Source organism: Sapajus apella, unplaced genomic scaffold (assembly GCF_009761245.1).
Source record: "Sapajus apella isolate SASKATOON/1434 unplaced genomic scaffold, GSC_monkey_1.0 scaffold86, whole genome shotgun sequence".
Taxonomy (NCBI): Eukaryota; Metazoa; Chordata; class Mammalia; order Primates; family Cebidae; genus Sapajus; species Sapajus apella.
Genome location: NW_022437026.1, coordinates 8241242 through 8263489, shown reverse-complemented (window position 1 = coordinate 8263489; position 22248 = coordinate 8241242). Strand labels below are relative to the sequence as shown.

The following is a 22248-nucleotide window of genomic DNA, read 5'->3' as shown; positions in this document are numbered from 1 at the left end:
TTTTTTTTTTTTTGAGACGGAGTTTCGCTCTTGTTACCCAGGCTGGAGTGCAATGGCGCGATCTCGGCTCACCGCAACCTCCGCCTCCCGGGTTCAGGCAATTCTCCTGCCTCAGCCTCCTGAGTAGCTGGGATTACAGGCACGTGCCACCGTGCCCAGCTAATTTTTTGTAGTTTTTAGTAGAGACGGGGTTTCACCATGTTGACCAGGATGGTCTCGATCTCTTGACCTCGTGATCCACCCGCCTCGGCCTCCCAAAGTGCTGGGATTACAGGCTTGAGCCACCGCGCCCGGCATTCTGAAATTATTTTTAAAAATTTTATCTTTTGAGACTGAGTTTCGCTCTTGTCGCCCAGGCTGGAGTGCAGTGGCGGGATCTCGGCTCACCATAACCTCTGCCTCCTGGGTTCAAGCAATTCTCCTGCCTCAGCCTGCTGAGTAGCTGGGACTACAGGCGCCCACCACCATGCCCACCTAATTTTTTTGTACTTTTAGTAGAGATGGGGTTTCATCATGTTGGCCAGGCTGGTCTTGAACTCCTGACCTCAAGTGATCCATCCGCCTTGGCCTCCCAAAGTGCTGGGATTACAGGCATAAGACACCGCACCTGGCCAGTGATGATTCTGTGTTCTAAGAGCTTTATCATGTGCTAGCTCATTTAATCCTCACAACCACCCTATGACACAAACACTATTATTATCCCCATCTTATAGATGAGCAACCTAGGCTCAGCGATGTTAAAATAAATTGCCCAAGATCACACAGGTAATGACTATTGGAGCTGGCCCTGCCCTCACCCCTGTGCCTGACTGCAGTTCCCAGAATGCACCTTGTTCTTCTCCCTCTTAGACTGATTCCACCCCCATCACCTGGTTAACTCGTCCTTAAGACTGAGCTCACCACCATCTCCTCAGTAAGACTTCTGTAACTGTGCATTTCAGCTCTCTATTTGGATGAGTATATACTTCTTTTATCAAATTTACCATCTGCTTATATTATGTATCTCCTTGTCTGTTTCCACCTCCACACTTGAGCTCCCAATGGGCAGAGTCTATGTTCAACTTCCTCTTCCTAGAGCCTAGCAGTTTCTAGTATACAGTAGCTATTCAATGAGTATGTTATTGAATGAGTACTAACCTAATATAAGGGTTGAGGCTTCATAAAATGGTAGCCTTGGCCGGGCACGGTGGCTCACGCCAGTAATCCCAGCACTTTGGGAGGCCGAGGCAGGTGGATCACCTGAGGTCAGGAGTTCGAGACCAGCCTGACCAACATGGAGAAACCCCGTCTCTACTAAAAATACAAAATTAGACAGGCGCATGCCTGTAATCCCAGCTAATTGGGAGGCGGAAGCAGGAGAATCGCTTGAACTCGGGAGGTGGAGGTTGTGGTGAGCCGAGATCGTGCCATTGCACTGCAGCCTGGGCAACAAGAGAGAAACTCCGTCTCAGAAAGAAAAAAAAAAAAATGGTCGCCTCCACCTGGTGAGTATGAGTCATTCAACCCAAACTAGAAGGAGGAGAAGAAAAGCCTGTGTGTCTGCTGAGCCATCAGCCAAGCCAATAACTAAGCTCTTGGCTTATCAAGCAGTCCTTACCTGCTCACTCATCCATTTTGATGCTTTGGGGTTTTTTTTTGTTGTTCTTCCTATCAATTTCTTCTTTTTTTTTTTTTTTGAGACGGAGTTTCGCTCTCGTTACCCAGGCTGGAGTGCAATGGCGCGATCTCGGCTCACCGCAACCTCCGCCTCCTGGGTTCAGGCAATTCTCCTGCCTCAGCCTCCTGAGTAGCTGGGATTACAGGCACGCGCCACCATGCCCAGCTAATGTTTTGTATTTTTAGTAGAGACGGGGTTTCACCATATTGACCAGGATGGTCTCGATCTCTTGACCTCATGATCCACCCGCCTCGGCCTCCCAAAGTGCTGGGATTACAGGCTTGAGCCACCGCGCCCGGCCTTTCCTATCAATTTCTAGCAAAATTCATTTGTAAAGAACATCCATCCCATGTCAGCTAAATTGAGATAGGTGAAGGAACTTATCCGCAGCTGAGAGGCAGTGGGAAGCGCAGCCCCGGATGGATAATCATGACAGGCAGAATGAGGGGGACAGGCCAAGACCAAGAGAACAGGTGGCTGTACCCAAGGCTCTTGAACGAGTTGCTGAACTTGCAGGTCTTCCTACCTTAGACAGCTGCAGCAGCACCCCACACTCAGCTGGGGTGAGCAGCCCATCCAACACCGCACGCTCCGACCCATTCAGCTGCCTGGAATCCTGGGTCAAGGTCACACCCTCCAGGAGAAGGACATCTGCCCGGGAAAAGACAGAGCACAGGTGGCTGAGGATCCCCTAAGGGCAGGCAGACCAGTAGCTGGCAGCACCCAGACCCTCGAGGCTCCTGCCTCCTCCCTCCCAGGAACTCACCCTTCCAGTAGGTCAAGGGCTTTGGCTTCGGGGGCTCATGGTCCCAAGGCCTCTTCTCTTGATCCTCTCTCAGGGGTGAGAGATGTGCTCAGTGGGTGCACAGGACAGCCCAGACCTGACCTCCCAGCTCGGGCCAAGCCCCTCCCACCACAGGGCATCTCTTACCTGAGCTTTTCTCTAAGTGCCTCAGGGATGAGAGCTTCAGGGGTCCAGGGGTCCTGTGGTAGTCCAGAAAAGCATCATCACCCACTAAGCTCAGCCCCTGGAATCCCTGATATTAGAGCTGAAATACCTCATTAAGGTCCTCCTATTTCCAGAGGGGAAGATGGAGGTAGGAAAAGCCCTGGACTCAATGCAAAGAGCCCTGGGCAGTGGACCAAACTCTGTAGCGAGTACAGCTACAACTCAGACAGCACTTACTATCTGCTAGATGCTATTCTAAGAGCTTTATTCATGGAAATGGAATTTAACCTTTAAAGTTCACAACAGTCTCACGAAACAGACAATATTAAAGTGCTCATTTTGTAATTGAGAGCCCTGAGACACAGAGAAGTAAAGTAACATGCTCAAGATCACACAGCTACAAGTGATAGAATTAGGGGGGTTTTTTGTTCTGTTTTTTTGTTTTGAGACAGAGTCTCGGTCTGTTGCCCAGGCTGGAGTGCAATGGCACAATCTCGGCTCACTGCAACCTCCGCCTCCCGGGTTCAAGCGATTCTCCTGCTTCAGCCTCCTGAGTAGTTGAGACTACAGGCACCTGCCACCACGCCTGGTTAATTTTTTGCATTTTTAGTAGAGTTTCACTATGTTGACCAGGCTGGTCTCATACTCCTGAGCTCGTGATCTGCCTGCCTCAGCCTCCCAAAGCAGAGTTAGGTGTTTTGTTTGTTTGTTTTGTTTTTGAGACGGAGTCTCACTCTGTTGCCCAGGCTGGAGTGCGGTGACGCGATCTCAACTCACTGAAACCTCCACCTCCCGGGTTCGAGCAATTCCCTGCCTCAGCTTCCCGAGTAGCTGAGATTACAGGTGCCTGCCACTACCCCCGGCTAATTTTTGTATTTTTAGTAGAGACAGGGTTTCATCATCTTGGCCAGGCTTGGCCATCACCTTGGCCTGACCTCATAATCCACCCACCTCGGCCTTCCAAAGTGCTGGATTACAGGCATGAGCCACCATGCCTGGTCAGAGTTAGGTTTTAAACTAGCTTCAGGCCGGGCATGGTGGCTCACACCTGTAATCTCAGCACTTTAGGAGGCCAAGGCAGGTGGATCACCTTAGGTCAGGAGTTCGAGACCAGCCTGTCCAACATGGTGAAACCCTGTCTCTACTAAAAATACAAAAATTAGCCAGGCGTGGTGGCAGGCACCTGTAATCCTAGCTACTATAGAGGCTGAGGCGGAGAGAATCGTGTGAACCAGGGAGGCAGAGGTTGCAGTGAGCAGAGATCGCACCATTATCCTCCAGGCTGGGCGGCAGAGCAAGACTCTGTCTCCAAAAATAGAAATAAAAATAAAAATAAACTAGCTTCAGAGTTCTCACATTTAACCAGAGGTTCTCAACCAGGACGCTTCTGCTCCCCAGGGATCATTAGGCAGAGTCAGAAACGTTATTGATTGTCATGACTCGGGCTGTCAGTGTGCTATTGATCTCTACTGGGTAGAGACCAGGGAAGCTATTGAACACCCTCAAGTCATAGGACAGGCCCTGCCCTCAGCCCCAACAAAGAATTATCCAAAATGTCAGATCAAAATATCAGTAGTGCCAGGAAGGCTGAGAACGGCTGCTTTATGCTCTAGTCCTAGCCATAGACAGCCTCTGCCCCTCAGGTTCCTCTCATAACTTCAAGAGGAGAAATCAAAGCAGCAGTAACAGAGCTTTCTGTATTTTGTTATCAAATGATGTGGTTTCAACAGCCCTGTGAAATAGATGCGATTACTCCAACTTACAGGTAAGGAAATTGAGGCAGAGGCAAGTTGAGGTTCAGAGAAGTTTGGGGCAGAGGAGGACTGCCACTTAGGCCTGCGTGACCGCAAAGCTGCCCTTAACTACGGGCACGCTGCCTCCGTCCCTGTAAAATTGGGATGGCAGACTCTTCTCCAAGCCTCATGGCTTGGTGGGAAAATGGGAAACACTGCTGCAAACTGAAGGCCATCCCTCCTGGGAGCGCGGAACGGTGGGATGGGACAGAAGTGGAGCGACTCACAGGATCCTTGAAGCTGGTCCCCAGGTGCTCCATGGCATAGTAGAGCTGCCTCTTTTCCCCCAGGGATCGGAGGATGAAGCGCTGGATGTCCTGAGGGTGAGATGAGAGCAGTGAAGAGGGGCTGGACAGCAGGAAAGCCCAGGCTCTCGGGCACTGCCTGCATGCTCCATGCTCTTTGAAACTGGCACCATGCCCCCTGGTTCCTTTGTTCAACGTTCCCCCTCAGCAGCTTCAGAGTGTCTGGGCTCAAACTGGAAAGGCTGTATGGAGTGGCTGTGTGTGTAGTGTGTGGGGGGGTATGTGTGTGTGCATGAGCTCGGGGGCTGGGGGCAGGCAGGAGTGAGGTAAAGGCAAGAGAGACAGGGCTGGGGGCTGAAATCAGAACTCCAGGCTGTCGTGGGGAGCAGGGAGTGGGGACGAAAGTCAGATGCTGGACTTGGGGTCCTTTGGGTGACTAGAGTGCTTGGGTAAGAGGCCAGCGGGGGACAGGGGCCCAGGTGACTTCTCGGGTCTATTTATTTGATTTGGGGCTACCTCCTGGTTAAGTGTGGAGAGGGGGTTACCTCTCTGGGTCCAAGGCCAGGTCTCGGCTCCCCCAATTGGGCCTGGTACTGGTTCAGAGCCCCCTTGGCAGCCTCATCCTCCGGGTAGAAGAGCAGGACGCTCAGGACATTTTCTATAGCCTGGGACAGATTGCCCACTGGAGAGGGAGGGACAAGGTCAGCGGTAGGGGGATGAAGACTTAGAGCGCATTGATCCTTGGGCAGAGGCAGTGCTGGAGAAGGTGGTCTCCGGAGGCCAACCAGCCAACTCCACAAGCCCCCCTCCCACTGGCAGACAAGTTCAGCTGCTGCTTCTTTCAAACATACCTTAGCTGGAGAGTTCAAAGAAGAGGAAGGGGGGGAAATAAAGGAAGGTGAGAAGCAGCAAGGCAGAAGGAAGCTCATATCCTGAGCTTGTCACAGGCGCCAAAGGAGAGCAAATTAGAGTCCTTGTGAAGTGATGATTCCCATGGAGCCCTGACAGTGAAACTACAAATGCAGAGACAGATGGGAGGGATAGAGAGATGGAGCTCAGGACAGCAACAGAGGCAAATCTTTGCTCCCTGTTTCCACCCTTCCCCAACTGACCCTGAGCATGGGCCTCATGCAGCCGCCTCAGCTGGCTGGGAAGGAAGTCTGGGACCGGGAAGCTTCGACCAGGGCGTGTGGCCGTCTCCTCCACACAGCGCTGCCGGCACTGCAGGACACGAACCCAGTGTCCTACAAAGGAGACCATGAGCCATTCAGCTTGTGCATGCCGTTCTCTTGGCACCAACCCTCCTCCGACACACTCCCAGCCCCTTACCTGCAATGGCTTCATAGAGGCCCCCCTGGCTCCCAGCCCCATCCTCCTCCTCTTCCTCAGCCCCCTGCTGCTCCTCAGGCCCCTCGCAGTCAGCACGGCAGCTCTCCATCTGGGCCAGGCTCCCCTGCAGGGCCTCCTCTAGCCTGGGCAGTGCCAGTCCTGCTTCCTGGCGCCCCAATAGCTCCAGGCTGGTGTCATAGACTGCCTGTTGGGGAAGCGAACAGTCAGTCACTTGAGATCCAGGGAGTTGCCAAAGGAGACTGGGAGTGTTGGCCTCATTTGGGGCAAGGATTCCATGTCCCCCTTCACCGTGGGGAAGAATAAGGGTGGGCCTCAGAATCATGATATTGGAACATCAGACTCCAGTGATCATCCAGGAAGAAAGCAAAGTCCTGGAGAAGGACTCCCCGCCTAGAGTCGCTGAGGATCATTACCCCATCTCTGGATGCTCAAGCCACACAGGGCCGCAGTTTGGTGAGGCCTGAGTATCCAGCCAGGAAAAGGCTGGGGGCAAGACTGACATAGTGCTGGGGATCTCACCCAGTGCGGGGGCGTCTCCAGGTCCCGGAAGCTCTGAGGCTGAACCCCTGACATTCGTCTGTACTTAGCCATGTCCTCCCGCATCTGCAGGTGCATGGGGTTTGCTACAAAGAAGGTATGTGCTGCTGCCGCTGCCAGATCCAGCTTCTTCAACTGAGGAGGCAGAGGGAGGAGGGCATCAGAGCCCTGGGACGGGGGTCAGACCTCTGCCCTCTGGCCAGCCGCCCCATCCTACCCCAGATACACACTCTGGGCACCCAAGAGCCTCATGGTAGACTGGCCAATCAGCACCGCCCACCTCTCAAACTGCAGACCCCCTAGAAGCCAGAACTTTGGGACTCTCAGAAGGCTGGCACCGAAGGAAAGGGGGTCTGAAGACGTTGGAGTTGGGTGGGACATGGGCCTCGGGACTTCAGGACCTCAGTTTGGGAGACCAGGTGGAAGTGATGGCTTAAGTGGGGTGGGGAAGTGGGGGAGACCTGCGCGACTAGGCAAACCCGCAGGTCTCTAGGACCCTGGGCTGAGGTGAGTGCAACCGGCGCCCCGCTTTCCCAGCCACGTAGGCAGCTGCTGCGGTACCAGTAGCGGCAGCGTCCCCTGCCCGCCCGCAGAGGTCCGGCCTCGGGGACCCCCAACCTTGCCTCCCTCTGCTCCTTCCTTTCCGAGGCTCCCTACAGCCCCAAGCAAAGGTTCATACTCACCAGCACTCCCGACACCCCCCCACCCACCCACCCACTTCCCGTCCGACGGCCGGTTTCACCCCGGGAGAGGCGGCCCGGTCCCTCCCTCTTCGATCTGCTCCCGTCCCGCCTCACGCCCCCCCCCCCCGCCCCATTCCCACTCTGCTCGCACTCCCCTCGGCTGCTCCTCTGGGATCTCAGCAGGTCGTCACGGTCGCTTAGCCTGCTGTAAGGCAGAGGCCCGCGGTACGCGCCCCCGCCCCGCCCGGGGCCCGGGCAGCAGCATTCCGCCCACTCCCGGGCAGCGCAAAGTAGGGCAGAGTGGTGGTGAGCGCTGGGACCCTCGGAGCGCCCGGCGCGGCCCCCACCTGGTAGTAGGCCCTCTGCAGGTAGTTGTAGGGCTCCCGACGGCGGAAAGCGTCCCGGAGCGCTCTCACCACGCGAAGCCGCGCCGCGCCCCCGGGGCCCAGCCTCCGCGCCGCGCACTGGGTCAGGCAGTCTGCGCGGCGGAGCGCGGCACGGAGGAGCTGTTGCTCCCAGGAACCCTGCGTGGGTTCCGGCCCGGAGTCGGGCTCCGGGGCGCCGAGAAGCACGGCGGGGAGCGCAGCGCCAGGCTCGGCCGCGCAGCTCGCCCCGCAGTCCAGCCGCGCCCGGCCCAGCGCCGCCTGGCTCCGCAGCGCCTCCCGCAGCAGCGCCACGGCGGGCGCCCAAGCCCCGGCCGCGTAGGCGCGCAGCCCGTCCGCGTAGAGCAAGTCCGGGGCCTGCGGGGGCGCCCCTGGGGACAGCTGGGCCAGGCCGGGGGGGCTCGGGGGACCCCGGGGGAAGCAGCAGCAGCAGTAGCAGCAGCGGCCGGAGGAGCCGGAGCATGGTGTCGGAGCCGCCGAGGGGAAATGCGGGAGACGAGAGGGAGGGAGAGGAAAGGGGAGAAGGGGGAGGGAATGAAAGCAAGGAGAGGCGGAGGGAGAGGAAGGGAGAAGGAAGGGGGGAGGCCGAGGGAGTGTGGGGGGGGGGCTGAGACCCGACGGTGGGAGAGGCCCGTGTGAGAGATGGAGAGAGAGGAGTGCTGAGTGGAGAAAGCTGGTCTAGTGTGGAATGACAGGGAGAAACTGGGCGGAGGAGTAGGGCAAAAGGCGGGAACTGGAGCAGGCCTGGGCATCCATGGAGTACCAGCGGTGACGCCAGCCCCTGAGGCCTGGGGGTAACTACTGGGGCTGTGTTCCCTCCACAGACACGCTTCTGGGTCCAGGAGAAGGAGTGTGGAAGCCGCCTCCCCTTCTCCCCCCACACACACTCATCCACCCCTGCACTCCTTTGGAGAAAGAGCTTTAAAATGCAGCAGGGAGGAGGTGTCCAGGCCTGGGACACCACGTCAGCCCCGAGCCATTTCCCTCCCATAAAGTGAGCCCCTGGATGGATTTGGGGTTAGAAGGAGAGCTGGGCACTGTGCTGGCCACGCTCTAAAACCACCTCAGCAAATCTGAACCGAGATCCTTCACACCCTAAACCAACAAAGTCCAGTGTGTCCTCAAGCCCCGCCCCCAGCAGGATCTGCTCCTCCCAGCCTGTCCCGGCGCGAGGGTGCTAGGCGGAGCATGTGATCATTTCTCCCTGTGTCCTTCTGTGCCTCTGCTGCCCCTGCCCTGTGGAGTCCTCAGTGAGCCGCTCCACCCTCCAAGCCCCTTTCCACCGCAGTACACTGGTCACTGAGGTTTCCATGGCAACACTTCAGCCTTTAATACATTTTGCTAGGGGTGATGGAAGGTAGTAGGACATCTGGTCACTTGGATGGGAGAGAGCAGGGCCTTCTGAGCCCCAGATCTAGCGCCCGTCTCCCCAGAGTCTGGAGGCAGCTGCCCTACTCTCAGGGCCAGAATGAGGTGTTACTCAGGCTTCCTCCCCTGAGTTCAGCAGGCCCGCTTGGGCTCACAGGGTCAGCTGGGGAAAGATGGGGTTGCCTGGGCCCCAGGATCCTCCCCAAACCCTTGCGCTTTCTTCACTCCCGGTCAAGGAGCAGCGTCTCCCTGTACTTAGTCCCAAAGGAAGTCCAATGGCTCTGCTCTCAGGGGACCCAAGGGAGAGTCGGCGGGGTGAGAGGCCCAGTGGCCGGGGCCGACGAGGAGAGTGCCCTGGTGAGGCAGTCGGAGAAGGCAGAGGTGTCTCATCGATGAAGGTGGTGATCTCCTCCCGGAAGAAACCAGGACCCCGTGCCGGTCCCCCACCTGACCCCAGAACCCCACTTTCCAAGAATTGGCGAAGGCTGGCCAGCCCCCCACCTTCAGCCTCCTCCTCATCCTCCTCATCTTCCAGCCTGTGTCTTTGTCCCAGGTAGTCAGAAGGGCCCCCGAGGGCCCTGCTCTGTGCTGGCAGGACCCGGATGTCATCAGAGGATGACCACTTGTGCAGGAAGGAGCCTGGTGCCCGAGGGGTAGAGAAGATGTTTGTCTCATCATGGGACAGACGCCGGGATAGGGGGACCTGGGAAGAGGAGCGGGTAAGACCTGGAGGTGCTGCAGGGACAGAGGCAGAGGCAGGAACCAAGTGGGGACTCCGCAAGACAGTGCCACCTTCTTAACCTTCTTCAAAACGTTTGCTCTGGTGGTCAAACAGCCCCACGAGGTCTGAAGGGCTGCCTCTCTTGCTATAGCTTTCTTTCACCCAGCTCTTATGGTGCCCTGAAAGCCAGGGCTAGGGAAGAGGGGATTGGGTGCGTAACAGACACTGGAGAAAAGTGATAAGGGTCCCAAGGGTAGGAGATGTATCCGCCAGTTCCATACCTGTAAGTAGTGGACTCTCTCAAGAGGGGGGAAGAGCATGTGCCTTCCAGGCAGCAGCTTCACCTCGGCGGGGTCCCGGCTCCCAGGTCCAGTGGCTCCGTTGGCATCAAAGCGAACTTTGCAAACTCGGCCCTCTGCAAAGTCATCACAGCCCCCATCTAGGAGAGAAAATGGGCAGAGGGGTTACAGGCAGGGAACGCCTACCCCCTCCCCACTGCCTTTATAAGCTCCCAGAGACCCCTTTAGTTCCCATTAGCCTGTATGTTTCAAGAGGACAGTGAGAGTTCAGTGCTAAATCCTGAGTGGAGTGCTTCATACATACAGATGAAGTTACTGAAACAATTACCTGCCCTCCCCCAAGAGCTGTCCCTAGAGCTGGGGGCCTCTCTCAAGAAGCTCAGCTTCCCCTTAGTGCCAGAGCTGGGCAGTGTGGGCTTCTGGAGGGGAGCCTAGGCCCAGTGAAGGGAGCCCTGAGTGCTGCAGGAAGCAGTGACAGCAGGGTGCCGGCTTAGGGAAAAGGGAGCCCAGGGTGGCGCAGGTTCTGTCCAGTAGGGGGCACTCCAGGGCAGCCCATCCTCCGGCTGAGAAGGGAATAGACAGATGTCCAGGAAAGCCAAAGCCCAGTCCCTCCTCTGACCGTCATCGCCATCCTCCTCAGACATGATGGCCACGCACTGCTCCCACACTGTGCGCACGTCGGCGCGGTAGCGCTCGCAGGACCAGATGAAGGAGGGCAGCAGCAGGGTCTGTGCCATGGAGCACCACAGCACAGCCAGCACCATCCAGGGGGGCGCCGAGTCCGACTTGAGGGAGAAGAAGCTCACCACCTGGGGAAGGGTGGGAACGGGCTGGGTCAGGGTCAGAGCCGAGGAGCCTACCTGACCCCCATATCCTAATGCGGCTGGTGAGAAAGACGCCGGAAGTGATGCCTGATCCCTGTGATCCAACAGAGGTGAAGCTGGAGGTGGAGATGGAGTGAACAGAGGGAAGGGACTGACTCAGAGGAAGGTCGGGGAGAGTGCTGGAGACAGAGCCCTGTGGTCAGGAGGGAGAGGAACAGAGGTGGAAGCATGGAGACAGGGAGGAACCCAGGAACAGGGACTTGATGGGCTGGTGGGGTGAGCCCTATGGGGTTTCTCCCCAGGAGTGCTCAGTGACCATGTGGCATCCAGGGGACGGAGAATGGAACGTGGAGCCCAGCAGCTGGATGAGAGGTCTGCGGCTGAACCTTGGGGCTGCAGGATGGATGACGGAGCTGGAGGACAGGTAGTGAAACTGAAGGACGATGATGGAGCTGAGGAGTGGGAGCTGAAGCAGGTGCTGGAGCTGCAGGAGACAGGGTAGTGGGAACTGGAAGACAGATGATAAAGATGGGGGCCACAGATGGAGTGCCGGATGGACAGAGGAGAGGAAGATGGATGATGGAACTGGAGGAGGGATGACGGAGCTGCTGTATGGCTGATGAAGTTGGAGGTCAGGTGATGATGCTGGGGCCTGGATATTGGGGAGAACAGGTGGGGAGGACCCCGATCTCACCAAGATGGGCACCCCTGTGAGTGAGTCATAGAGAAAGACGATGGCGCTGACCAAGTTGGTGACCTGCAGGGACGTCTTGGCAGACTCTGAGCCATCCAGTGAGGACCGCCGCTTCCCTCGGGCATCCTCCACCACAATGGCTGGCACCTCAAAAGCTGGCCGGGTACCCAAGCCCCCTGGCCCACCCGCTTTGGCACCCCCACCACCCCCCACTCTCCGGGCCTGCCGAGCCCTCCTGGGCCGGGCCCACAGTGTCTGGTAGAAGGTGATGGCCACGCAGACCAGCCCCATGACAATGCCCCCAAGTAGCAAGAGGCTGAAGCAGACGCCAAAGCCGAGGCCGATCTTGGAGACAATGAACTGGCAGCCGCGGGCATAGTAGCGCTCGCCGTTGTTGTGCCAGCCAATGGAGGGCAGCGTGGAGAGGATGAAGCTGACCATCCAGATGCCCATGACGGCGTGCAGCGCCTGCTTCTTGGCGTTGCTGAGGCGGTAGTTGACAGGCCAGCGCACCATCCACATGCGATGGTAGGAGAGCGAGGCGACCGTGAAGCAGGTGGCCAGGGCCAGGGTGTAGTAGGTGGACACGAAGACCTTGCAGATGCTCTCGTTCCAGTCATAGTCGGAGGAAGCCTGACGCCGTAGCTGCACCACCGCGAAGGTGGTGAGGGGCACAGCTGCCATGAGTATGTGTGTGCCCGCTAGGAAGCAGAGCAGCAGCTCCAGCGGCTTGTGCTTCTGCTGCTTGGCCGAGATGCTGAGGATGATCCAGGCGTTGGCCAGCAGTGCCAGGAGCCCGCAGGCCAGCCAGGACAGTGCGTTGGAGCGCAGGGAGGCCTCCTCTGCCCCCACCCCGCCCCGAGCCATCCTATCCTCAGCCCCCCACCCCCTTGAGCTCCGTGGGGGTGGGGGCTAGGTCTCACCCAGGAGCCCCACTCACAAACACGCCCATGGTGCCCACAATCCTTGCCCTGTTGGCAGGCAGGCCACCCCCAGGCCCACCCCAGTGCTCAGCATTGCATGATCGACCCAGCCGAGGGCAGATGTGGAGGGCAGGGGAGGAGACTGAGGGTCAGCAGAGGCAGTCCTCAGCTTTCATACTGGGCGGGGCCTTCCTTAAGCATCCCTGCAATTGATAGGCAAGCTGGCTACTTTCCCAACTATGAGGCTGGCTGGGGGGTTCTGGTCCCCATGCTGGGACTTCCAGGTCTCTTTTTCCTCTGGTTCTTGACCAGTCAGGAATCTTCTGGATCCCCCGGGATTTGGGGGTGGGGCTCAGCCCCCTGGACAGGCTGCAAGGGAAAGATGAGATGTGGGAGGGAGAGGGCAGAGGTAGGGCCTAGGCTGTTCTCCAGCCTCCTGTGCCCACGTTCTTGAAACTATAAGCAGGACTGATTACTAGGGCCCCGGGGGTCATTCAGAACATTCCTTTGCCTTAAATCAGACAGCCAAACACCTAGCACAGATGAGAGCCCCACTCTTCCATACCTTGAGGGAAGAGGGTATTCCCACCTCCCTGTCTCCTGTAGCCATTTCTCCTCCACCCTGGAACTCCCAGATTCCTTCTTCAAACATCCCCTGCTCAGCACTACTCCACCCCTATCTTCCTGTCCCTAAATGTCTCTTCAGAGCTACTGATGGGAGACACATGACTGGTTTCCCCTTAAGGGTTCACGTAAACTGGGATGTGACATCACAGCCTTTCTCCCCAACCTGCCGGTGTGCTGGATGCGGGGGTCTTGGTGCTTAGCCTCAACTTCCCCAAGCCTGGCTGATCACCCTCCAGCTACCCAGATCTGGGAAAATGGGAATAAGGAGTCTGGGACTGAAGGGGGTGCTAGGGAACCTGAAGGCGGGGAGACCGCTGACATCAGAAGCATCCAGAAATGGAAAGAGGGGGGACTAGGGAGAAGGAGGAGAGTTTGAGCAGAAGAGAAAGAGGGGGCAAAGTGGTAGTATCTGAAAATAGCAGGAAAAGCTCAAACCCCCTGGAGAGGAGGCTTTGGAGGGAGGAGGGTTGGAGGAGGGAGGGAGGGAGCAGGGCTAGGGGGTTGAGAAGAACAGCCAAATGTTCAGTAAGGTGCCGACTCCGACGGGGAGACGGCCTCTTTCCTCCCTGGCCCAGAGCCTCAGTTTCCCTCTGATGGGAGGAAGGATGGTCCCAGTTTTAGTGGGTGATGCTGAGCTTCAGTGAGCCCTGGGAAGGGGGTAGGAGGGAATCGGGTGAAACCCTGAACAGAGAGGGGCTGTAAGGAAGGGCGTAATGGCTTTAGGCTAAGTGGGGTGAAAATGGGGCACAGCAGTGAAAGGGTCTGTTTCCCGTGGAAACAGCTCAGACCCTTGCCTTCTCCAAGAAGTCCTGCCACCCCCACCCTTGGCTTCCCTCCGGAGCCCAGTACACCCTAGTTGCCATGGCAATGACCAGCCAGAGGGAGGTGGAGGGACTTGGCCAAGAGCAGCCCCCAGTGTCCTCTCCTCCAGCCTCGGACCCCTTCCCACCCACCTCCACCCAGGCACAGCTGGTGGGTTCAGGAAGAAAGAGATAGGGAGTCAGAGAGGGAAGGAGGCAGGAAGGATGTGAAGGACAGAGAGAGGGAGGTGAAGGACAGGGAGAGAGCAGAGGAAGGTAGGAGGGGGATCTGGGAGGTTCCCTGGCCAGCAGGGTCTCTCGCCCTTTGGGGTAAAGTGGTAAGGTCGGGCAGCTCCTCCCTCGGGTCCCCCCCAGGCTCTCCAGGGCAGAAACAGCAGGTGGCTGGGGAGGAGGGGCTGGCCAAGGGGAGAGGAGGCAGCTGGGGGGTGGAAAGGGGAGGCGACGAGGGGACGGGTCAGGGGTAGTCTTACCTCGGGCTGCACCCAGCACTGCCTTGAAGACTGCACTCCCGACGCGGCTCTCTCGGGCTCCCGCTGCCTGCCGGCTCCAGCTCGCCCGCCCTCCTCCCTCCTTCCCTTTCTCCCTCCCTCCCTCCCCCCCGGCCTCCCTCCTCCCCCCTCAGTCTCGGCCTCCCAGGCTCAGCTCGAGGCTCGCTCAGTCTCTGCCCTCTCACTCTCCAGGACCCTCTCTCCTGGGGTCATCCTGCCAGTGAGCGCAGGCTGGCGGGACTGCAGGACGGCTTTGTGGGGGGAACGCGTGTAGGGTGGGGAACTGGACGGTGGCGACTAGGGGAGGAGGGGCGAGGAAGGCGCCGAGAGGGAGAGGGTGCGGAGGAGGGCTGGGAACCGGCTTCATTGGTGAAATGGTTCACGTCCTGCCCCCACCCTTCCCCGTTTTCAACACGAACACAAGCTCCTAGAGGCAGCCGGTGGTGTTGGGGACTGAGGAGCCGGCTGTTCGGGGAGGAGGAAGCGTGTGTCGCCGTGTGCATCTGTGCGAGGGCTGGGCCTTGGGTTTGGGAGCGAGGGGCTCACAGTGCACGCTGAGGCTGCTTGTGGAGTTGGGGGTGGGTGTACACGAGCTGAAAGGATGTGGGCACACGCGCACACACACACACACACTCTGCTTCCTCCTCCTGGAACACAAACACACATGTTGGGGATGCAATTTGCACACACGTTACAGCTCCTCATAGCCCTTTCTCTGCCACACACACATACACCAGGAGCGCTCACACCACCCTGAGTCTCTCCCCCACGGCATATCACACACGTGTAATTACAGACTCTCAGCCTCACACACGCACAGGCCCACGTAGAGCCCTTTGGGGTGTGGAGGTGGGCAGCCAGCCTCCACAGAATGTTTCCCTCTCCAGGGAAACTTCATCTCCTTCCTGGGACACACACTGCAGGCAACTCTCCTCTGGGTCTGACCCCAAAGATCAAAAGATTCCTGATCCCCAGAGAAGGGCCCTCTCTCTCCCTCTCTCTCTCTCTCTCTCTCTCTCTCTCTCTCTCACACACACACACACACACACACACACACACACACACACACACGAGGAGCATCTTCTTTATAGTAAGTTTATTGTATTTTTCTTTCAGCTCAGGGGAGCAGGGGTGGAGAGTGGGTACAAATGCAGAGTAAGCAAATTGGGAGCCCCAGCAGCAACAGGGTGGTCTTCCTGGAAGAGGCAGGCTTTAAAGATAGGAGGAGAAGGAAAGAGGGAAAAGGAGTTGGGACTGAGGGAAGTGGTGAGGAAGGGTAGGAAGAGAGGGGATCCTGAGCGAAATGGATCAAGAAGAGGAAGAAGATTTGTAACCCTGATTTCCCTGTATCCTGATGGTCTTGGAGGAGGGTAAAGAGGGGCGTGGGGCAGGCACAGAGGCTGGCACAATCACCTTTGTGGTCCCTCAGAGGGTTCTCTCTCAGGCTAGCCATCCCGTCTCCCAGCAAAGCTCACTTCCAGAAGGTTCTGCACAGGGTGAGTGGCTGGTCACTGGGCATTCTCTCCCACAGGGCCTGTGCTCCCAGCCTCCACTCTGATTAGGAGAGCCAAAGGCTTTGTCCTCTGGTAACAGGACTCTGCCACCAGAAGGTGATGAAGGAGAGATTTTAGACAGGGAGGCTTCATCCATGCTCATAAACTCTCTGAGATGGGCCTTCCCATGGGTGCTGTGCTCCTGTGAACCCAAAAGTACTCACTGAGTACCCACCACTAGCCACTGCTGAGAGTCATGTAACATTTATCCCTGCATTCAAGAGGCAGCAGTGGAACTTGGGACAAGGGGCCTGGGTTAGTCCCAACTCCAGCGTTTGTATGATCTTGGGTAATCAATCGTCTAGCCTCTCCAAGTTCTGGTTCTGGTCTATAAACGAGATGATCGTTTTCATTCTGTTACTGCCAGCCTTGTAGGGTTTTTGTAAGTCTCAAATAGACAGAGGATGTGAAACATCTCTTGTGGCTGTGTACATGGGGATATGTCCAGAGAGGCTGTTTGTGCAAGGTCAGGACGTGAGTCTGTGGCCCTGCCCACACAGGGTGAGAGGCGGGTGGCGTGGGGCAGGAGGTGCTGGCTGTCAGAAACCTTTGGATCTGCATCCGACCTTGACTGGCTTGGCTGTGTGAGTCTGTGCAAGTTCCTGCCCTCTGTGGTCCCAGGGTCCTGTCCTGTAAAACAACAGTCCCGAGTTCCATGCTTCCAGACACCCAGCCTCACCCTCCATGCCAGGCAGAGCTGGCCCTGGACACTCCCCTGGGACCCAAATGAGCAGTGGGGAGAGGGTCAGAGAGAAATAATGAGAGAAGAGCTAGGGCTTGAAGGGAAAGAAAATGGGGGAAGAATGGTGTGATTAAGCCTCTGGAAAATTGAGAGCAACACTCAACCGATAAAGCTGGGGCCTGACCCAGGGGTTGGGAACAGACGAGGAGAAACAATGAGAAATTGTGGAGGAGGCGAACAGGAGGCCAGAGGCCTGGGATCTGCTACATTCATCTGGTCCACAGGCCATGAGCCCACTGGGAAACGTGGGGCAGACCCCTGGGGAGGCTGCGAGTGGGATCTCCCGGGCCTCATGCCTCAAATGGGGCTACATGTCTTCTGAAACCGGCTGCAGGAACAAAGAAGGGGAGGAGGTCTGTCCCTGATGCAACCCCTTTGTGTTCTAACACTTCCATGACTTTTCTTTTCCAACACAGTGCTAGCCTCTGGACCACAGCTGCAGAACGAGTCCAGAAAGTCCCTGGCTTGCTGCTCCTTCAGCTGCCCTCCCACTCCTGCCTCCTTCCTAGCTCCTGGCCATCTTTTCCCGCCCCTCCATCCTCTCCACCATACCCCTTCAGCCACCATCAGCTCGCCTCCACACCCCCACCTACCTCTCCCTCCTGCACTCCTTCCTCCTCTCCATCCTCCCTTCCTGCCCCGTTTGTTCCCGTTCCTCCCCCTCCCCTCCCCCTCCCCTCCCCCTTCCCCTCCCCCAACCCCTCCTCCCAGACCCTTACTGGGGGCACTGGCAGGTCTTCTTCTCACTGAGGAGTCTCTTGATCTGAGACATCCGCTCTGCTTGGCGCTGTCCAGGGACAAGGAAGGGAGTCATGAGGGTCCCCAGCCTCCAGAAGGGAGGTGCCCTTTGGTGGGGGTGTTGCGGAAGCTGGGAGAGGAGAAGCAGTTACCTGGCTCAGGCTATCTGTCCTGGAATTAACTCTCTGCTCCTTCCTGTCTCTCCCTAGAGAGGGATCTGGGACAGCAGCAAGGGAGCTTAAGGGGTGGGCAGAGGGAGCCAGGCAAGGATCTCCTGGTACAGGACTCGGGGCTTGAGGGTTGAGGACCCTGTGGGGACCGGGTGTGGGGTCACTCACCCTTCGATGCCGGCACCTGACACAGAGGAAGATGCCTAGCCCAGTAAAAACCAGGAGGCCCGCGACACCCCCCAGCACAATCAGGGCCATTGGCTGCACCGGGGGAGACCATGTGGGCAGAACTGCAGAAAGAGAAATGTGCTCAATGCACCACCTTTCTCCGGGGAGCAGGAGGCTGCCCCCCAACCCCTCCTCAGCGGTTTTGGGTTTGATCCTGGGGTTGGAAGAGAGGGGTGGGGTGCCTGGGGCCTCTCAAAAGCTGCCAGGGCAGGGGCAGCAGTTTTATGTTTTAGAGACCATGGGTCACTCTGGAGATGAAGAAACAGTGTCCTAGACCCTGGTGTGTGTGTGTGTGTGTGAGTAAGTGTGAATGTGTGAGTGCATGTGTCTATGATTATGTGTGTCTGAGAGTGTGTGAGTGTGCGTGACAGTGTGTGGGTAGGAGTATGTGTGTAAATGTGTGAGTGTGAGTATATGTGTGTGAGTGTGTGTGTGAGTGCATGTGAGTGTGATTGTGAGAATGCACGTGTGTGTGAGCGCATGTGAGTACATGGATGTGAGTGTGTGTGTGGGTGTGTGTAGTATGTGTATGCATGTGTCCGTGTGTGAGTGCATGTGTGTGTGATGTGTGTGTATGACTGTGTGTGTGTGTGAGTGTGAGAGTGCATGTGTGTGAGAACGCATATGTGAATGTGTGAGAAAGTGTGTGTGTGTGTGTGTGTGTGTGTGTGTGTGTCTGGATTTGGAGAAAAGCCAGGAGCCAGGGAGGGGGCTCTTGGTCAGGTGGGCCCCATTCCTCAGCTGTAGATCTGAGAGAGTGGGAACTTGCAGAACTGCAGTTGGTAGCCTAGAGCCCAGGACCACACCCACCACACCCCATCACTTCTATGCCTCCAGGACACCATACCCATAACCCCCCAACTCAGGCACTGGGAGGCTGGAACTCTGGGATGGTCTCTGCCAACCACAGGAAGGTCCCACAGGGCAGGAGGCAGAGACCATGGAACCTGGGTCCTTACCCTCGACCTTGGATTCCAGCAGGACCTGTCCTGAGTCACTCAGCAGACACTGCCACGCCCCCACCTCCGGGTTCAGCACCCACACCGCCTTCTCCCGCTTGGAGACCTTTGCCTCCTGGTTCTCCCGTTTCAAGCTCAGCAACAGCTTAGGGGAGGTGGGTCCCCACACCTCACAGGTCAGATTGCTCTGGAGCTGAGCCGCTGCAGAGGAAGCAGAGGCTGAGACCGCAAGCCTGGGTCTCTGAGTTCCCAGCACCTTCAAGCTCTAAGGAGGTTCAGTAGGACAATTAAATGACACTTTACATGGGCGGCCTTCTTTTAGCCTTTTAGAGCAGGTTTTCATGCAGTCGTATGAGGAAAAACAGCGTTTGGGGTCCAGTGGTATTGGATTTGAATCCCAGCTCCACTGCTTAGCAGCTGTGTGTCTCTGGACAAGGGACTTAACCTGTGCCCGCCAGTAGTTAAAGGCTTGCGTACATGTAAAGTGTTTGGATGGGGCCTGGCACGTGCTAAGCGACAAGGCTTAGCCATTATTATTTGTGGGAGTTGTGACGATGATACGGAGATGAGGAAGCCAGAAACTCAATCTGGAGCTTGACATTCTCATCATTACTGTCGTACAGAGAACAGATTTCATTATCCTTACTAGACAGGTCAGGAAGCAGGCCAGAAGTAGGAGGCGGCTTAGCCAGGGTCACAAAGGGTTGGTCACAGGCAGAACTGAAACCCTGGTTCTTAGCCCAAGTGCTTTGGGGATCTTCAGTGAAGCCAGCCCCAAGCTGGCTCATGGAGGTGGCAGTTCAAAACCAGCCCCAAACCCAGAGGGCCCTCCCTCCCTTCATCCAGGTGGCCAGGGCCTAGGCATCCCCTCCTGGGGCCTGGCCTGCCTCAAAGGAGCCCTGGGCCAGGCCCCTCCACCTCCTTCCCTGACCCTCCCCTCCCTGGCCTGGCCCCTCACCTCTCATCACCACGAGGTTCACTTCCTGATGCAACTTTCCCATTTTCCCTTTAAGAGCCAGGGTGAGGTTTCCAGAACCAGCATACTGAGGCAAGGCCTGGAGCAGGGTGAGGTGAAGCGGAAGCTTCTTGCCCATCCTGAGCTTGGGGTCCTGGGTAACCAATTTTACAAACACCTCCTTGTTCGTCAGGTTGAAGGTGATCCAGGACTTGGAGGAGGATGCCCTCTCCGCCTGCCAGCGCAGCTCGCCACTGCCCGTCAGCGTTTCGGCTGCAAAGGCGAGTGGGAAGGAGAACTCCACCTGCTCCCCCTCTTTCTTATACACTGTGCTGGAGGCCTGCTGGAAAGCTGGAGGTGGGAAGGGAGAGACCCTGGGTGAGGAGTCAGGAAGATGAGGGCGCACGGGTGCAGCCGGCATGCGGGGGCGGCAGAGCGATGGAGAAGGACCAGGTGGCCCAGACACCCACCTCATCATTTCAGATACTTCCGTTCCCTCCTGCCTCTCCAGCCTTCTCGCCCCTCTTCCACCCAGCATTTTCCTACAGCAGACCACCTCCTTCCTCCCTGAAGCCATCACAGAACAGCTCAGCCATAGGGGATCCTCGCTGTCTTTAGGATTCCTGGACACAGAGGCCACTTGGCCTCCACTCCTTAGGGGCATAATTCATCACGCTTCACAACCTAAGAGGGAACACTTAACTCGGGCTTACTCTGTGCCGGGCACCGTTTTCAGTGCCTTGTGTCTATCAGTCCTCACCTTAATACAACAAGGTAGCCACTATGCCACTTAACATTATCCTCATTTCACAGAAGCTGAAACCAAGGCACAGAGAGGTTCAGTAACTCACCCAAGGTCACATGGTGGTGGCAGAACCAGGATTTCAATCAGGGTCCATGCACTAAATTGGCACACTACACTACCTTATGTCACATAAGCACCCAGGGGGACAGGATCTGGGGTAGGACCTTTGTCTCCTCACAGTGCCTGGCTCAGGGGTTCAGAGGTACAACATAGAGCCTCATCAGGGCTGGCTTGCTGGTGTTAGTGCCCCTGAGTAAATGGATTTGCCAACTTGGTAGGGGTGGGGAGCTGAGGCGACAAAGAAAGTAAGCGCGCTGACACTCCCCTTTTGGGGGCTCCAGGAGCCTCTGGGGCCTCTCCCATCCTCACCTTCCCTGGCCCTTCCTTTCTCCATGTCCACCACACTGAGGGGTTCCTGTCAATCCACCCCTGGGGACGAGGGCCCCAGTGAGTCCCTCAAGACAGACCTCAGCTCTAGGGGACCTAGCCTTTGCCACTCTGACCTCCCAGCACCAGACCCAGAAGCAGAAGGAGGGCCTGTCAGCCCCTGGGGCAGGGAGGAGACTGCGGGGAGAGGGGCTTCCCTTACCCAGTACCACGATGTTGATTTCGAACACCAGCTCCAGGTGCTGGGAGACCGTGCATTTCCAGGTGCCGCTATCCTGGATCTCCAGCTGAGACAAGGAAAGGGTCTTCATCCCCTGTATCCTTTTACCCCGTGGACTCGTGCATTCCACTGAGGGGCTACTACCAGGGGGGCTCTCCAAGGTCAGGGTCAGGCTCTGTCCCTGAAGCAGGTGGGTGTCAGGGTTGGCAGTCACTGTGGAGGGAACAGGCCAGCTGTGTCACACACATCCCCAAGGAGAAGGGCAGAGGACAGGAGACCAAGATCACCTCTCCATTACCCCCATCCCGACATGACCTTCCTCCCAGCACCCAGCTGCCCACCCCTAGCCAAGATAGGGTTTCCCTCTCCCCTCCTCTCTGTCTTCTTTCCTTCTCTCCTCTCATCCTCTCTTCCCCAGTCTCTCTCCTTCCTTCCCTTGTTTCCTTCCCTTGTCTTTTCTTTTCCCAAGGCCTCTTCCCTCCTCCGCCCCACCACCATCCCCCACCTGATCAAGGAGGGTTCTAAGAGATTTGGAGGCCAGGTTGGCAGCCTGGTCCTCTTGGGCCTGCTGCGGTATCACCAGCTCAGGCTGGATTTGGTGCAGTAGCAGGAGCAGTGGGGAAGGGAGCCAGGCGGGAGGTATCCTCAGCCCCACCTGCCCCACTCACATCCGAACACCTGCAATTCCACCTCCTCCTTCTTGCTCTCCACTTCACAGATGTAAGTCTCTGAGTCTTCTACCCGAACATTCTTGATGAGCAGGGGAAAGGATCCTCGGTCCCAAGAGCTTTTCTTTGAGTCAATGCGATCGGCCAGCTTGGATTGACCTGGGAGTAGAAGACAAACGGGGGAGGCTGAGGCTCTTCTGACCTCAGATGCTAATTTCCTGCAACGTCTGCTCCTCGCTCTAATTGAGAACTCCAGTCTGGCAAGGAGGTCCCATCATATCCATTTACCTGGCTGGGACAGTAGCTCCCAGATACAAATAAAACCATATCCTTTTTTTTTTTTTTTTTGAGACGGAGTTTCACTCTTGTTACCCAGGCTGGAGTGCAATGGCATGATCTCGGCTCACCGCAACCTCCGCCTCCTGGGTTCAGGCAATTCTCCTGCCTCAGCCTCCTGAGTA

General features: G+C 57.2%; 3 protein-coding genes across 3 annotated transcripts in view; all 3 read right to left on the bottom strand.

Moving 5' to 3' along the window:
- P3H3 (prolyl 3-hydroxylase 3) overlaps window positions 1-8060 on the bottom strand; it is a 12768-nt gene extending 4708 nt beyond the window's left edge. The window contains 10 exon segments of the mRNA XM_032254630.1: window positions 2184-2308; window positions 2424-2491; window positions 2589-2641; window positions 4627-4716; window positions 5190-5326; window positions 5757-5888; window positions 5974-6178; window positions 6514-6666; window positions 7562-7996; window positions 7998-8060. Of these exon segments, the coding sequence (XP_032110521.1) occupies window positions 2184-2308; window positions 2424-2491; window positions 2589-2641; window positions 4627-4716; window positions 5190-5326; window positions 5757-5888; window positions 5974-6178; window positions 6514-6666; window positions 7562-7996; window positions 7998-8060 (1461 nt within the window).
- An 842-nt stretch (window positions 8061-8902) lies between these two features.
- On the bottom strand, window positions 8903-14434 carry GPR162 (G protein-coupled receptor 162). The gene is made up of 5 exons (XM_032254631.1): window positions 14345-14434; window positions 11504-12795; window positions 10605-10794; window positions 9968-10125; window positions 8903-9668 (listed from the first exon to the last, which is right to left on the bottom strand). Exons 2-5 carry the CDS (start codon window positions 12368-12370, stop codon window positions 9117-9119), a joined length of 1767 nt encoding a protein of 588 aa, XP_032110522.1. The 5' UTR covers window positions 12371-12795; window positions 14345-14434; the 3' UTR covers window positions 8903-9116.
- A 1007-nt stretch (window positions 14435-15441) lies between these two features.
- The window catches only part of CD4 (CD4 molecule), a 31766-nt gene continuing 24959 nt past the window's right edge, over window positions 15442-22248 (bottom strand). The window contains exons 4-10 of the mRNA XM_032254632.1: window positions 21788-21946; window positions 21102-21332; window positions 19711-20058; window positions 18753-18953; window positions 17734-17855; window positions 17377-17444; window positions 15442-16985 (exon numbers count right to left, since the gene is read on the bottom strand). Of these exons, the coding sequence (XP_032110523.1) occupies window positions 16955-16985; window positions 17377-17444; window positions 17734-17855; window positions 18753-18953; window positions 19711-20058; window positions 21102-21332; window positions 21788-21946 (1160 nt within the window). The 3' untranslated portion in view covers window positions 15442-16954. The remainder of the gene's footprint in view (window positions 16986-17376; window positions 17445-17733; window positions 17856-18752; window positions 18954-19710; window positions 20059-21101; window positions 21333-21787; window positions 21947-22248) is intronic.

What these genes read in the sequence shown, in the direction of transcription:
- GPR162 (XM_032254631.1), bottom strand. Translation starts at nt 12,370, where the DNA reads ATGGCTCGGGGCGGGGTGGGGGCAGAGGAGGCCTCCCTGCGCTCCAAC. An exon ending in TGAGGAGGATGGCGATGACG is followed by an intron (nt 10,126 to 10,604) that starts GTCAGAGGAGGG and finishes TTTCTCTCCTAG; the next exon opens with ATGGGGGCTGTGATGACTTT. An exon ending in AGAGAGTCCACTACTTACAG is followed by an intron (nt 9,669 to 9,967) that starts GTATGGAACTGG and finishes TCCTCTTCCCAG; the next exon opens with GTCCCCCTATCCCGGCGTCT.